This window comes from Xyrauchen texanus, chromosome 13, assembly GCF_025860055.1.
Source record: "Xyrauchen texanus isolate HMW12.3.18 chromosome 13, RBS_HiC_50CHRs, whole genome shotgun sequence".
In the NCBI taxonomy this organism is placed as follows: domain Eukaryota; kingdom Metazoa; phylum Chordata; class Actinopteri; order Cypriniformes; family Catostomidae; genus Xyrauchen; species Xyrauchen texanus.
In genome coordinates this window covers 8953097-8970117 of record NC_068288.1, presented here as the reverse complement: position 1 = coordinate 8970117, position 17021 = coordinate 8953097, and the positions used below count along the sequence as shown (strand labels likewise).

Below are 17021 nucleotides of genomic sequence, written 5' to 3'. Positions count from 1 at the left end.
TTGTGTGTATAAAAACAACAGTGGCATTATGTAAATAAACTGGCATTTAAAGGGTTAAACTCCTGAAAATGAATGACTATTTGGTAGTTATGATCAGGACAAATGGTGGTTAAAACAATTAACTAATTGAAAGTGGAAAATAATATTAATATAGAATATTATTAAGGCAGTTATTTGACGCGGACATTTTTGTCCTCTAAGGTTCTCTGAATAACTTTTTTTATTGATGCACAAGGGTTAAACATATGGGTCTGTTTCCCCTATATTTACAACGGCGCTGTTGAAGTCTGTTCCCCCTATGTTTCTCCTTAGGTTAGTGTCGAAGTCTGTTAACTCCTATGTTTAATGTTTAACGGCAATACGGGGAGCACAAACCGGGGAAACATAGGGGGAACAGACTTCGACACAACACCGGCACCGCTGGAATAATCGAGCTGAAACCGGTTCACATGTTGTTCTGGAGAGTACTGAGGTGTTACGAAAAGAAATTGCTTTACGTAAACGACGCACAACTTTCTTACGCAAGCGTAACTCTAATCTCAAGGTCTGGAAGGTCTCCGCAGATAAATGTGATATCGAAATCTCTTGTGTAACGCATTCGCCCACCGTATCACCGGAAATTTGTCCGTCCTGTCACAATTTATCGGCCGTTTAGACCAAAAGCGCAGTTTTATACAGGAAAACGCTGGTCAGGAATATATGTAAGTTAAAGTCAACGGTGACAGCAGTGCTAGCAAAACCGGCTAACTGACAGAAATCAGCTGTCGTGCTGTTGTCCAGCTTTCTTTTCCAATAGTTTAGTGTCTTTGTGTCAGTTTAGTGTATTATGTGAAAAACAATATAGGATAATTGATAAACAGTTGATGAATATTTGCAATTCGTTATGTTGGGTCACCACAGTCGCGAGAGACATTAGCATTAGCTTGTCCTCATATCTGGATTGGTACTTTAATATTTATTTATTTACATTAGTGCTATACTGCATATGTGAACACTTCTACGTTAAATTCTATATATTAAATGGTGATTATCTGTGTCTAAATCGTCTGTTCTCTCCTCTTGCTCTTCAACCAGCTGTGTGCATGGAGTGACAGAAAGTGCGAGAATTAGAAAAGATGAAGACTATTCCTCAGTCATTCTTCCTCTTCGGTCCTTAACAGACAGGTATTATACTTTAAACACACTTATATCTTGCTGACAGACTCTCTTTTAACAACCACCAGTCAACTGTGTTTCTACTAGAGAGATTATGAGCTTTAATACACCTAACTCCAGTTTCTCTTTAATGTATGCTTGATTTTGTCTGATATTTGTATTTCTGATATTGTTCTTTTTTTCTTCTCTTTTTTTTTTTTTTTTTTATCAGGTTGGGTATTAAATGTCTCTCATGCACTCTGGAAGCATTGAAGTGCCAGACATCACCACGGCCATACAGGAGAAAGAAAGGAGGGAGTTGAGCTCTTCTGCACATCCTTCATCATCATCATCATCTCCATCTGCAATGGAGATTGCCCTGGTGAGTCCTTTTTTCCTCTTCTCTAATATTAATGTTGATTCATCAGGTTCATCACTAATCTGTCTAGTTAATAAATTGGAAGATGTTGTAATAATTATTCCACACTGTTGATTGCATGTAACATCACACATCTTCATTAATATGTGACTTATCATATTTGAAGGACATTTTTTTCTAGGTAGAGAATGAGGAATAGGACTATTGTTTGTTGTTTCTCTTGACAATTAGAAGTCAGAGAGAGGGTGCTTTGAATGATGAACACACACCATCTAACCCATTTTAGTGGAAAGCGCATATGAAGATCTAAAATACATTATTTGTCTTGCTGAACCCATGTTGCAATTAAAGTATACAGGCATCCAAAGAATGACCCACATTCTCTCTGTCACATCCTCACAAGCCACATGCTTATTAACAAACACAAACTCCTATGCCTTTGGCAACTGTATGACTCATGCTGTACTCAAAAGACATGATGATCTGATGAGAAAGAATGCAAACAGGGAGTGAGATTGTGAAATTGGTGCGAGGGAACGGTTAGGAGTGCGGAGAAGCAAAGCTGAGGATGGCAAGCATGGAAGCTTGTGGATTAAGCCATTGAATCTCCTACTGTGGGGGGTGGAGAGAGAGAAATTGCTGGGTATTGTGTTTGAGAAAGGAGAGAGAAGGGGGCTTATTCTGTCATGTGCTGTTAGCTGCAACAGACAGAGTGAGAGAAAGAGAGATGCAAGACAAAAAGGACCCACATCCCAAATCTACCAGCAGCCTGGGAAAGGTAGGGCAGATTAGTCAGTGCCTCACTGTGTATCTCTGTGGGTTTTCCATATAGTGTGTTTTTTGTTTATTTTTGCACAGCTGTGTGTGTGTCTGCCAATCATGGTCACTCATGTCTTGCTGTTTTCATGCTTCTGTATGAATCTCAGCGCTCAGAGAAACCTGTCAGCCGCACTCAAGTCATGATGTGCATGTCAGTATGATTGTGTTGATGCTGACTGTTTCAGTGTGTGGTTGTCAATTTGTTTTGACCTTGCAATGTAAACTGTATTTTGTATTTGCATAACTTCACATGCAAATGGCACAGTGTATTTTAAGGTTTGGTGTCTCTGCAGGGCACCAAATACAGGATAAATATCCAGGTTGGATATTCAGTGCCTGAGAATAAGAGAATATCCTTTTATCTTGGGTGTCAATGTGGCTTACTGTGATATTATTTTGGTCTTCTTGCAGTAAGTGGTGACTGCTTGAGAAAATAAAGGCAGTTTTTGTATCCAAGGCTCTTAAAGGGGGCATATAATGGAAAACATGATTTTCCTTTTGAAATGTGAAAGTTAAAAGTGCTATTCTAATATTCCAAACAAACTGCTTCCTTCTCAGTTCACCTAGACCATTTATGTTAACTAAGCTGCAAATACATATGAAATCATCACAGATTTGTGACATCACCACCATGAGTACATTAACATGACACATGTTTAGCCTGCCTATTAACCAACTTGGTCTGACCTGAGGAATGACTGAATAGAGAACAGTCTCATAAAACCGATGGTATACTGTATGCTTCTGCTGAAGCCATCAATCTGCATTAATTCGGTTTCATTTAAAAAAAAGCTCATAGAGTAAAGACGCTGACTACCACCCCTGGAGTCGCGAGTTCGAAACCAGGGCATGCTGAGTGACTTTAGCCAAGTCTCCAAATTGCAACCAAATTGGCCCGGTTGCTAGGGTGGGTAGAGTCACATGGGGTAACCTCCTCGTGGTTGCTGTAATGTGGTTTGCTCTCGGTGGGGCGTGTGGTGAGTTGTGCGTGGATGCTGTGGAGAATAGCGTGAAGCCTCCACATGAGGTATGACTCCACAGTAACGTGCTCAACAAGTCACGTGATAAGATACGCGGGTTGATGGTCTCAGACGCGGAGGTAACTGAGATTTGCCTCAATCCGGGTAGCGTAGCACGAGTCACTACACCACCACAAGGATTTATAGCACATTGGGAATTCCAAATTGGGGAGAAAATGGGGGGGGGGAACTGGTTAAATAGTATAATTACCAATGAAGAACTAGACTACCCATGATCCTGAGAATGCAAAATTCACCAATTATGACAAACCATGGCAAAAAAAAATAAAACATTCTTAGCAGCAATCGTTCACTCCCATGATGCACTGGGAATGATGCAATCGAGTCAGTCTCTCTACATTGTCAGACTGCTTATATATTTGTAAATATCTGGATATTTTACAATAAAATTTAATATTTTGCTATACGTACATTGGTGGCCAAAAGTTTGGAATAATATACAGATTTTGCTCTTATGGAAAGAAATTGGTACTTTTATTCACCAAAGTGGCATTCAACAGATCACAATGTATAGTCACAATGTGAAAAATTACTATTATAATTTGGAAAAAATGTCAGAACTTAAACTACTTCAAAGAGTTCTCATCAAAAAAGTCCTCCACATGCAGCAATGAGCTTTGCAGATCCTCGGCATTCTAGCTGTCAGTTTGTCCAGATACTCAAGTGACATTTCACCCCACACTTCCTGTAGCACTTGCCATAAATGTGGCTGTTTGTCGGGCACTTCTCACACACCTTACACCTCTAGCTGATCCCACAAAATATCAATATGGTTAAGATCCATAACACTCTTTTCCAATAATCTATGTTTCTTTGCCCACTCTAACCTTGTCTTTTTGTTTTTCTATTTCAAAAGTGGCTTTTTCTTTTCAATTCTTCCCATAAGGCCTGCACCTTTAGAGTCTTCTCTTTACTGTTGTACATGAAACTGGTGTTGAGCAGGTGGAATTCAATGAAGCTGTCAGCTGAGGATATGTGAGGCGTCTATTTCTCAAACTAGAGACTCTGATGTACTTATCCTCTTGTTTAGTTGTACACAAAGACAATGTTAAGTTACATTTAATTAACTAAATAGCTTTCAACTGTGTTTGATATAATGGCAAGTGATTTTCTAGTACCAAATTAGCAATTTAGCATGATTACTCAAGAATAAGGGGTTGGAGTGATGGCTGCTGGAAATGGGGCCTGTCTAGGTTTGATCAAAAATGACTTTTTTCAAATAGTGATGTTTTTTTTATATCAGTAATGTCCTGACTATACTTTGTGATCAGTTGAATCCCACTTTGGTGGATTAAAATAACAATTTCCTTCTGACAAAAGCTAAAAACTGGGTTACAGTGAGGCACTTACAATGGAATTAAATGGGGCAAATCCGTAAAAGTTAAAATAGTACTGGCTGTGTCTCGTTTGGAAGGCTGCATGCTAGGTAGGATGCGTCCTTTGAAGGCTGCAGTATGCAGAGTGTCCTCCTTTAAACAAGCCTTGTTTAAATGAGATGGCCTTCGTAGGACAAATGGAAATGGAACAACATGGTTGCTATGACAGCACGCCACTCTTTAACAAGCAGGAGCGCTTTGAGTGAGAAGGGAACAAAGTCCCTCTGGAAGGGAATGTATGAGGTACATTTTAGGAGAGTTATAATGATGTAAAGAGATAAGAAAATAGATTTTACAGGTGTACTTCTAGTCTAATACTTAATATATGTATATATTAATATAATTATACATATTATGTACTCTGCACCCATCTACTGAGGTATTTCAACTTGGGAATTAACATTCCTTGCATTTGAACATCATATTTACGGGCAAATTGGCGTAATTTGTTTTAGACATTTCCGTTGAAGCAAAGTATTGTGGGTTATGAGTGCCCACGAAGGATACACCTCATGCATCCTCCGAATTCCCATGAAAGAAGGTCGCATTCGAAGGCGACTCTTTTCTGAAACGAGACAGCCTCGATGACATATGTGGCCAACAAATGCGACCTCCGGAGGATGCAGCCTTCCAAATGAGACACAGCCCTCGTTTTAAAAGTATAGTCACAAGACTAAAACAATATGCATGTTAACACGATTTTAGTGTGATAAAATCACTTACTAATCTTTTTTTTTTGTAAAGTTTTAGCCAATTTTACAAAAACTTTACAGCTCAAATAATACATTAACAGAAGAATTAATGTTAGTGCGTTTACATTTCACATCTTCACATTTCTGCCTTTTTAAAACCTCCAAACATTGGTCTCATTCACTTCCCTTTTAAATACCTCACTGTTACTGTGACTGTTTGCTTCTCTTTTTTTTATTTAAACAAAAGAGGGACTTATCAAAAATATTTTTGTGGTAATCAACATTATGCCACAATTACTGTTGATTGAGCTTAAAGGAATGGTTCACCCAAAAATGAAAATTTACTCATTATTCACTTACCCTGATGCCATCCCAGATGTGTATGATGGTCTTTCTACAGCAGAACACAAACACAAAGAAAAATGTTGAAGCTCTGTAGGTTCTTAAAATTTAAGTAAACGGGTGTCATCAGGCTGCTGGCAATTTGATGGTCCAAAAGGAATATTTAGGCAGCATAAAAGAAATCTACATGACTCAAGTCGATCAATTAATGTCTTTTGAAGAAAACCGATTGGTTGGTGTAAGACACAAATCGATAATTAAAACATAGGCAACTTGATTTTTAAGATCACCTTTAAAGGCAGGCCTACCATGAGCTCCAAGGTTGTTTGTCAATGGGACATGCCTCTGTTGAAGCCACCAGTTATTTCAACTTCAGTGATTCAAAATCATGTTAAATTGCAGAAATGTCTGGTCCAGCAGAGGAAGATCCACCAATCAGAGAAAAAAAAAGCCCATCAAATGAGCCCAGCAGCCACCACTCACTTCCATGACGCAATTGAGTCGACCCTTTTACTCTTAAATTAAACTTACTTAAATATTTGTACATATCAGAAAATATTTCACAGAAACAATCAAAATAGATTGTTTCTATAATTATAATCAACAACCAAAAACCAAAAGATCCCTATGGGAAAATTAATTAAAAAAAATATTTCTGGAACTAAGGTGGCTGATAAAGTGGGCGGGAACTGTTGCACTCTTTTACATATGTATGCAAAAGTCAGACAATCTTATCAGAGGTCATTAACATGCAAGTCTTGAAGGTAATGTGTGTAATTTATTTGATGTTAAAATATTTTCTCCTGGAGATACCTATAGGTTGATTCCCTCAACATTCCAGAAACCTTTTGGATTCTATTATTTTTATGATTTTATTTGATGACGCTAGTGACACAGAAATTAGACACTTTATCTTTGAAGTAACAGAAGCAAACAAAACGGGGCTGTGTTTCCCAACAGTATCACAAGCTTAAGTTGATCGTAGAGACCTTTGGCACTGTTTGATTTTAAGGGTCATTGAGAGGATGAATAAGGTCATGCAAAACTAATTTATGACTATAAACTAAATAATCTAAAATGTACAAGTGGACTTAAAAGATTAATAGATAAAGAGATTGTTGCATATGGCCCCTTTAATGTGTTGCCTGAATTGTGTTCTGAATGTTGCTGCATCTTATTCTTCCATTCTTTTTCTCACAATCTTTTCACTTCCCTTCTGCTTTCACCCTGCATTTTCTGACCACCCATTCTTATTCTTCTCTTGCTTAAACATTTGTCCTCCCTTTCAGTTCTCGTATTCTTAAATTCTGTATTTATGGGTTTGTTCTCTCAGGCTCATCCTGCCCTGAAGGCATTTATATGCGGCTCTCTCAGCGGCACTTGCTCCACTCTGCTGTTCCAGCCGTTGGATCTGGTGAAGACCAGACTGCAGACTCTGCAGAACAACATGCACCCGGGGTAAGACACTGTCAACTGCTGTGACCCTCACTGACCACGTCTAGACATAAGCCTGCAGTTAGGCTGCAGCCTTGTGTCTAATTGATCTTTGTTTGGCATTAGGTGTCAGAGCTGGGTTTCAGGACATGATTGACAGATAATACACATTTTCTGTCTACACAGATATAATGTGCATGATTGCTTATGCTGGCCTTCTGACATGGGCTAATTAGTATGTCAAACATAAACATAAATTGATATTAGTCCTGTCTAGGGAGAGACCATATAGAAATGGTCAGATACCATTACCAATAATTATTTTTGTCAAAACAGATGGATAGAAGTTTAGTACGTTTTTGTTGTGAAAAATAATCTCAGATTTGATTCTAATATCAGATTGACACGATAAATGAAAAAACTTATATTGACAAATATCAATATGTACACATATTGTGCATTTCTGGTCCTGCTGTTTATGTTTGATGTAATTTGTCATAATTTAGTGGTTTGGTAATGCAAGCATTCTTATTACTGTTGCTCATACTTGGGTAAGGGATTTGAACAAAGCCCCAACCCTAAGTATTAAACTTCAGTGGGAACCACACTGATTTGCATTTTAACTGAATTTAGAAGTGTGAAATGTAATTTACTATTTAGGCACGTATCTGCATTACCGCTACTCCATGAGTGCTCTCAGACTAAAGTAAATTATTTAGCTTTGTTATTTTCATTGTTGTGGCAAAAGGGAGGGATTAGACTCAATTTTATAGTAAGATGTGTTTTGAATGTTTGTGTGCCTGTCTGTGTTTATATAACTGTGCCCTCTCTGTGACACTGTATGCAGTGTGGGTGTGACACTGTCTCTATTATTAAACTCTCTGCCCCTCTTTTAGTTCTGAAGAGAATAACACATTACCAATGGCAATTTTTATGTCCTCATGAATTGCTGTTATGCACAGCATGTTGAGAATTTTTTTGGCTGCATCTGTCTGTTTACATCTTCTTTGTCACTCAGGCCATGTCCAAGCCCATGAACGTTTCTATTTCTGTCTCTCTCTCATTGTCTCTTAGTGCTCCTAAAGTGGGAATGATTACAGTCTTTTTGAATGTGATACGCACAGAGAAGCTGTTTGGCCTCTGGAAAGGGGTTTCACCGGTGAGTCCAGTGTGCTAGCTGAGGCTCATGTTGTTCTTAAGTGCTGTTGTATACAGTCTTTGTCAGAGAAGTTGCCATATTTTATTTAGCATAAATGACAACAAGGTTGTGAAGGAGGGAAGATCTGGATGTCCCGGGGAACCTGACAAACATTGCAAATATGCCTTTCGAACTACACAACTTTCCAGTGGACAGTAAAAACTCTTATATGATCTGGGATCTTGAAGGGATAGTTCTTACAAAAATGACGATTCTGTGATTATTTACTCACCTGGAATGTCGATCCAAGCCTGTCTGACATTCTTTATTCTGTGGATCACAAAAGGAGCCATACACTTTCATTGCTTCTTTTTACCATTCAGTGCAAGCGACTGGGGACTAAGGCTAACATTCTCCTAAAATCTCCTTTTAATTTTTAGCAAAGTATCCCTTTAAGACATACAGTAAGACGCATTGACAGACATTTAACAAATTGAACAGGCAAATTTAATTTGGCATCTACTCCATGGTCTATGCTAGCAGGGCTAATTCTCAGTGATGCATAATTACATATTCATAACATCTGTGTGTTGTCTTGGTTAAAACTACAATTTTTCTGTTGTTTGTTGCTAAATATTAATTCTAAATGTTTCAATGTTTGTCTCTTTCTTTCTTGCAGTCGCTTTATGCGCTGTATCCCTGGTGTAGGGATCTACTTCAGCACATTTTACTCACTGAAGCAGCATTTAATCCAGGATGGCTCTCCAGGAGCTGGGGAGGCAGTGTTGCTAGGGGCGGGTGCTCGTTGCATGGCAGGCGTGGTCATGCTTCCCATAACAGTCATTAAGACTCGTTTTGAGGTGAGGAACATTGAGCACAGCTGAAACTAGCTTTGAAAATGGAAATACAATGAATATTCATCTGTATATGTCTGTTTATTTACTAAAACTAATTTGTGTATATATGATAATACTAATATATATATATATATCACTCACATTAAGGATTATTAGGAACACCTGTTCAATTTCTCATTAATGCAATTTTCTAATCAACCAATCACATGGCAGTTGCTTCAATGCATTTAGGGGTGTGGTCCTGGTCAAGACAATCTTCTGAACTCCAAACTGAATGTCAGAATGGGAAAGAAAGGTGATTTAAGCAATTTTGAGCGTGGCATGGTTGTTTGTGCCAGACGGGCCGGTCTGAGTATTTCACAATCTGCTCAGTTACTGGGATTTTCACGCACAACCATTTCTAGGGTTTACAAAGAATGGTGTGAAAAGGAAAAACATCCAGTATGTGGCAGTCCTGTGGGCTGAAAATGCCTTGTTGATGCTAGAGGTCAGAGGAGAATGGGCCGACTGATTCAAGCTGATAGAAGAGCAACTTTGCCTGAAATAACCACTCGTTACAACCGAGGTATGCAGCAAAGCATTTGTGAAGCCACAACACACACAACCTTGAGGCGGATGGGCTACAACAGCAGAAGACCCCACCGGGTACCACTCATCTCCACTACAAATAGGAAAAAGAGGCTACAATTTGCAAGAGCTCACCAAAATTGGACAGTTGAAGACTGGAAAAATGTTGCCTGGTCTGATGAGTCTCCATTTCTGTTGAGACATTCAGATGGTAGAGTCAGAATTTGGCGTAAACAGAATGAGAACATGGATCCATCATGCCTTGTTACCACTGTGCAGGCTGGTGGTGGTGGTGTAATGTTGTGGGGGATGTTTTCTTGGCACACTTTTAATGCCACGGCCACCTGAGCATTGTTTCTGACCATGTCCATCCCTTTATGGGCACCATGTACCCATCCTCTGATGGCTACTTCCAGCAGGATAATGCACCATGTCACAAAGCTCGAATCATTTCAAATTGGTTTCTTGAACATGACAATGAGTTCACTGTACTAAAATGGCCCCCACAGTCACCAGATCTCAACCCAATAGAGCATCTTTGGGATGTGGTGGAACGGGAGCTTCGTGCCCTGGATGTGCATCCCACAAATCTCCATCAACTGCAAGATGCTATCCTATCAATATGGGCCAACATTTCTAAAGAATGCTTTCAGCACCTTGTTGAATCAATGCCACGTAGAATTAAGGCAGTTCTGAAGGTGAAAGTGGGTCAAACGCAGTATTAGTATGGTCTTTCTAATAATTGTTTAGGTGTGTGTGTGTGTGTGTGTGTGTGTGTGTGTATATAATTTTACCAGGTCTTCATTTTTTGTGTCAGTACACTTTTCAAATGCTTTTTTGTGATTGTGGTGTAATTTCCACCACAACTGATAATTTTGCCTCAGATAAAGATTTTTAAAAGTTAGTGTATTTGTTAACCAAGTCGATAAAATAGTCAGTTAAGAGCATAATTAAGATTAAATATGCGAATAAGAAAATTCAAAGTTAATATCACGTGTGAGCTGAAAATCTTTATGGGCATTGTAGCTCGGAGGAGGGCGGGGCCCTCTGTGATTCCCAATTTAAAGGGGTTATAAGGGAAAGGTGGAGGCGAGTACCGGCGTGACAATATAAATAAAAACACACAAACACATACAGGGCTGCTGCTTCTAGTTCTCTCTCCCTCTCGAACTGCTGTCTCAGGTCGCCTTGCCTGCCTCATCAGGTTGATTGGGGTCCGAGCGTGCATAATTTCGGCCTGGCCCTGCCCTCCTTCGCACTACAGGCATCAATTCCAATCAATTACAAATTATACAAAAAGTGTGAAAATAATTGTTATTTTTGTGTATATTGGATACATCAAATGTTATCTATGAAATTTGCCATTGTAAATTCCACTGTGTTAAAAGTGCCCAAGTTGAAGAAACACCCTGTTATGAAATGAATCCAACAAACAGGATATCCTATTATATTTACATATGGGATTGATTTATTTCAGAGTGGACGGTACAACTACGTTAGCGTGGCTGGAGCTCTTAAAAGTGTGTGTAAGAACGAGGGTCCAAGGGCTCTTTACTCTGGGCTTACAGCAACTCTACTCAGAGACGCCCCATTCTCTGGCATATATGTCATGTTCTACAGCCAGGCCAAAAAATATTTACCACATGGTGAGTTTAATAAGAAAATTGTGTGTTTGTGCTCTCATATATATATATATATATATATATATATATATATATATATATATATATATATATATATATATATATATATATATATATATATATATATATATATATATATATACAATTGCTGTAATTTGAAATAGATGGCTTATATTGTATTGTTTCAGAACAATTTATATGATATGGTCATTCTGTTATTTACATATTGTCCCATTTGTTTCAAATGTCTTCTCGCTCGCTCTCTCTCTCCCTCCCTCCCTCACTCAGAGATAAGCTCGTCATCCTATGTCCCACTGGTTAATTTTGGGTGTGGTGTGGTGGCTGGTATTTTGGCCTCTTTGGCCACTCAGCCAGCAGATGTGGTAAAAACCCACATGCAAGTGAGCCCAGCACTGTATCGCAAAACCAGCGATGCCATACGCTTCATTTATGCAGTAAGTATCACAGAACAAACATATTCTTTTGAGTTTCATTGACCTTTGATACTCATGTCAGATACAAAAAGTTATTATAAAGACAGCATGTAATCAAAATTCACCCTGTTAACTTTCTTTATAATGACTCTGGTCTTTTGCATGTTATTCTCAAGATGAAATTAATAAATTATCTCTCATAAAATTTCCCTCAAAATATAAGAACTACTTTTTAACAGATTATAATTAGGGCTGTCAATCGATAAAAATTAATTACATTGTGTCCCGATTAATTAATCGCGATTAATTGCATATTCAAATATTTGCTGATAAAGCCCCTCATATAACAATAATTAAATATATAATGATTATATTTATATAAAAATATAATTATACATAGTTATCTTTACATTACATTTACATTTACATTTATGCATTTGGCAGACGCTTTTATCCAAAGCGACTTACAGGGACTTATTACAGGGACAATCCCCCTGGAGCAACCTGGAGTTAAGTGCCTTGCTCAAGGACACAATGGTGGTGGCTGTGGGGCTCAAACCAGCGCCCTACTGATTACCAGATTACCAGTTATGTACTGGTATTTACCAGTTATTACCAGTTAAAGATTTAATATCTTTAAATATTAAAACATTGTATAAGCAGTTTAACACACCTAGGTTTCTCTTGGAGAATGCAGCTTAATGTGGCCATGTAAATGCATCAGCAGCGTTCTGATAGGTGTTTGAAGAATGCGAGGAACAGACCGGGATAACAAACATCATAGGACGGAGCCCAACAACAAGTCAACACAGTGGAAAGAATTAAACATTTCTTGGAGTTCAGTGGGATAATCACATGCAATATAAACAATATATTTATACACACAAATGTAAAATATGAGTCCGCATATGTGCACTTGTACATTGGGCAATCCCAGATTTTTATGTATTAGGGAAACCCCACTTCTGTGTCGAAATTCAGCTCCATGTTGTGAATCGCAATAGTAAGTTAAGGAAACAAACACAGCAACAACTCTGGAATATCTGGAAATAAAGCAAATCAACAGAGAGTAAAATAGTGACGTTTTCCTCAGATGCCATATGTGTTATTTGCACAAGCGTCGCAGAAACTTACTGAATGAGCCGCATGTACACGGGAGTATAAAGAGGATGCCGCTTACACAGTGCATGTAAACCGTAATGCTGTTTTCTTGCAATAACCCGCTTTCTCGCAATAAGACGCTTTCTGTTGTCCATGTAAACGTGGTCAATGTGTATCTTTTACTACACATTGTCATATCAAAAACCATCCAGTAAGCTCATTATTCTGATTTAAGTCTCTTGTAATTTAATTAAATTAATGACTTGCGGTTTAGTATGTTTTTGTTCACTAAAATGAATGGCTGAGAAGAGTCATTTGTTCTGGAGGAAGCACTGTATGTTTTGCAGTGGTGATTCAAAAGAACCGGCTCATAGGAATCATTTGTTCAGGAATCAGACTACACTGGACACGCTGTATGTTTCGCTCTGCTCCATGTTGCAGTGTGCAAGAAGAGTGATAGCAAGAAATACGGTCAAAATATTTTAGTACGGTGTCCAGTCTGCATCGGCAGAAGAATGCTTATTCACGAACCATTAATGGAACTGAAATTCATGAAAATCATATGGTTTCTATATATTAAAATAATTGTTTGCAACTCTGTTCCCAACCCTATTAAATTTTAACCTAACTTGTTTCTACTTTTCATGATTCAGTCAAATCCCTTGGAAAAAGTCAAGTCCCTCCCGACATTGTTTCTTACTGAATATTCTGCTTCAGACAGGCACATATCACATTACAGAAATTAAATACATTTTGTATATTGTTTCATGATTCTCCTTCTCATTTCAGGAGCATGGCTTGAGTGGGTTCTTTAGGGGAGCGGTTCCTCGTTCTCTGAGGAGAACTCTCATGGCTGCCATGGCCTGGACTGTGTACGAGCAGCTGATGGCACTCATGGGCCTGAAGTCCTAAAGCCACTTGACACACTTTATCTGTGTACGTCCATACAGTGTGCATCAGTTACAGAGAGTTTGTGTTTATAGTGTTTGCAGATAATGGCAGAAAGATGCCGTTCTGTCAGCCTTTAAGAGTTTGACAAAAACGACAGCAGCTAGAACTGGCTACGGTACAGGTGACAGAAGAGTTGTGTGTGTGAGCGATCATGTCTGTGTGTGTTTGTGTTTTCAAGTGCAGTGAGTCTTTACCCTGTGACACCTCTGACAGTGACTTTCCTGAATTGCCACAGTGTGGATCTGTCAGCCTAAGGATGTTGACGCTAGCACATTCAGACAGGGATCTGCACTCAAGAATACCAATGAGAGACAGACAGCCAAACCGTGTACCTTCAGCTCACCCAAAACACTCCTTTCAAACTCAAACATCATGTCAACCAACCACTGAACTTGTAGCAGACACTGGAAAGTGTTCACCTTTGCTGGGTTCATACATTTTTTTAACCCAACAAAGACTCTATGGACTCCTATGTCTGAGAAAGTTTGTAAGTCTAGTTCTCTCAGTCGAAAATCAATTTTAGTCTTGGATGAGACTTTACGGGAGTGAAGGATGCTGGCTTTATCAAGTTGACATAATTCTCCAGCGCTCAGACAATCAGACTGAATTACTCCATTGCTGAGAAACTTAACTGACACCACATGACTCAACTACTAACTGATATTAATGCGTCTTTATGCGATGATTTGTGCTGTGCTACTGATCTCTTGATTTAGTTCAAGTTATTTAGTGCATTCCAATTTTTTTTTTCCTTTCACTAATGCTCAAAAGGAAACTGCAGTGTCCTGAGCACAGGTAAAGCAAGGAATTTTTTTTAGTTAGACCAGAAAAAAGGCTTAATATTATACAAACAAAACATAAGAATTGGTGTTGTAGTTCCTGAGAAAAGCATTATTTTATTTTTTTTAAAGTAGAATGATGTTTACACATATCAGTTAAAAACTGCATTAGTTAATTCATAATATTTGCAAATGCTCATTTTGATTGGTGTTGTTTTAGTAATTCCTGCTGTAAGACACTGTGGTTGCATTAGTGTTCTCATTGTGAACACATCAGTGTAATGCTAGTACTACTTCCGCCATGAGCCTTTCTCAGTCTCTTCTGTATTGTTATGGTACTTTGCTCACTAATATTTCTCACACTGTTTCAGTGTGAAAACTCTAGTGTTTGAGGTGTGACTTTGCTCTAAAAGTGCACAAAAATGAACCTTTGAGAGTTCATATATGCACTTTAATTATTTTGACTGAGTTGCAGGAACCAATAGAATTTTACGTCCGTGAGGCTGGCAGTTATTTATCTGGATGTAAATTAAGTTAAGATCAACTGACAGCTTTTGTGGCATAATGTTGATTACCACAGAAATAAGTTTGATATGCCCCTCCTTTTCTTTAATGCAGTTCTGCGTCACTTTGACCCGTTTAAACTTTTAACACCAATTTACATCAATTTAACTTTTAACTTTTTGGTCTGAAACTTCATGACATCCTCATAGGAGGATAATCTAACAAAGAAGTTGTTTAGAAAAACTTAATATAAAAACTTACGAGACAGCTGTGATATACCAGAAAACTTGTATTTAAAAATTGTAATGCAGTGTCAAAACATCAAAATGACACCAGAGCCTAGAACTTTTCCCCTAAGTGCTATGTTCCTTGTTTGGCAACTGAAGGGTTAAAAAAAAAAGTGAATGGGCTAATTTTTGGAGGGTATCATTTTATAAAATCTTTTAATGCTTCTGTTAAAACTCTTGTATTATTTGAGTTGTTTAAATAGTCGTTTTAGGGTTTATGGGGTACGTTGTCATGACAACGAAGTTGCAAAATTTGATACAATTTTGAACTTAAAGTGTAACTTTACACAGAAAAGGTTTGTTTTATCACACTAAAATCATGTTAACAGGCATAACGTTTATGTCTTGTGGCAATACATTTGAGTATTTGGCACATTCACTTCCATTGTAAGTGCCTCACTGATTTTAGCTTTTTTTTAAAGTTAAGGAGGGACATGATTAAACATTATGCCACAAATGCTGTTAACTGAACTTAAATTGTATTAAACTCTGAACTTTCCTGTAAATCCTCTCTTGAACTTAATTCAGAATTGAATACATTCAGCAGAATTCACTCTGCTAATTTAATGCATTGTTTGAAATTGGGAAATGATTAACATTTGGTTGGTCTAACATTAACAATGCAAGCTTATATACTCCAAATGCAGTTTAATGCCTATATATGAAATCTAAATAAGTGTTGAGGAGAAAATGGAGCCAAATTATACTAGATTTAGATTTGTTTTTAGGTGGTTTAAGTTGTGATCACTCCACAATACATGGGCCCACAAATCATAGTTTGTGAAAGCACTTTATTTGGTAATGTTAACTCCTGAAGCTGGTTTGTGTGTGTGGTGGTCAAACATGTTCTGGATCTGCATTGCTGTGTATATGTATGCCATTGTGCTTTGTGCTGTACTGTGAAGATGTTTTTGTTTTGCCTCAACACGATCAGTATTGTCTCTTCAGCATTTCTTATTGTCTTGGCTGTTGATATTTTGCCTGTGCATAGGAGTACTTGCACATGCAAATATTGTGCCTATGTGAATAAATCAGTCCCATTTTATAAATGGATGTGATATGTTTGCTGTTTATGATAACCTAAAGCTTTTGACAATGAACTTCAAAATATTGTGAAGTGAAGATTGGTGATGTTCATGTTTTTTTTTTTCACTTTATAAGACAAATAGTAGAAAGGACATAAACAATGCCATTCACAATTATACACATTTAACAAGCTTTGTATTGCATATGAAATGTTTCAATTTTTAATACAAGTTGTCTAGTACAAGTTTGGCCCCAAAATTGAGTCTCTGTTTATCTTTGCCTGGTGCTGCTGCTTCAAAAATAAATAAAAAAAAGAAAACCGCATGATGGCTCTGCCTCCCCAGACATCCATCCAAACAGTGGGGGGTGGCATGAGGACTCCTAGAGGGACTGAATCACCACAATGACCCAAATCAAAAGGGGAGCATTAATTCAGGAAGACCTTTATAACTCGAATGACCAGACCTCATCAATTATATTAGATGTTTGAGTTTTGAAGGTCTCCTGTCATCTTTTAT

The 17021-nt window shown here is 38.0% G+C and overlaps 1 protein-coding gene across 1 annotated transcript; it reads left to right on the top strand.

Annotated features, from left to right (window-relative positions):
* The first annotated feature begins 513 nt into the window (after positions 1–513).
* Positions 514–16820, top strand: LOC127653972 (mitochondrial glycine transporter B-like). The gene is made up of 9 exons (XM_052140860.1): positions 514–701; positions 1075–1164; positions 1367–1516; positions 7116–7240; positions 8291–8386; positions 9034–9214; positions 11256–11424; positions 11710–11876; positions 13746–16820. The coding sequence occupies exons 3-9, from the start codon at positions 1379–1381 to the stop codon at positions 13866–13868; spliced, it is 999 nt and encodes a 332-aa protein (XP_051996820.1). The 5' UTR covers positions 514–701; positions 1075–1164; positions 1367–1378; the 3' UTR covers positions 13869–16820.
* The last annotated feature ends 201 nt before the right edge of the window (positions 16821–17021 follow it).

Bases quoted from the DNA above. Each gene is read 5' to 3' on its own strand.
- LOC127653972 (XM_052140860.1), top strand. From the start codon at position 1,379: ATGTCTCTCATGCACTCTGGAAGCATTGAAGTGCCAGACATCACCACG. The intron at 9,215-11,255 runs GTGAGGAACATT...GATTTATTTCAG, and splicing joins TCATTAAGACTCGTTTTGAG to AGTGGACGGTACAACTACGT. The intron at 11,425-11,709 runs GTGAGTTTAATA...TCCCTCACTCAG, and splicing joins CAAAAAATATTTACCACATG to AGATAAGCTCGTCATCCTAT.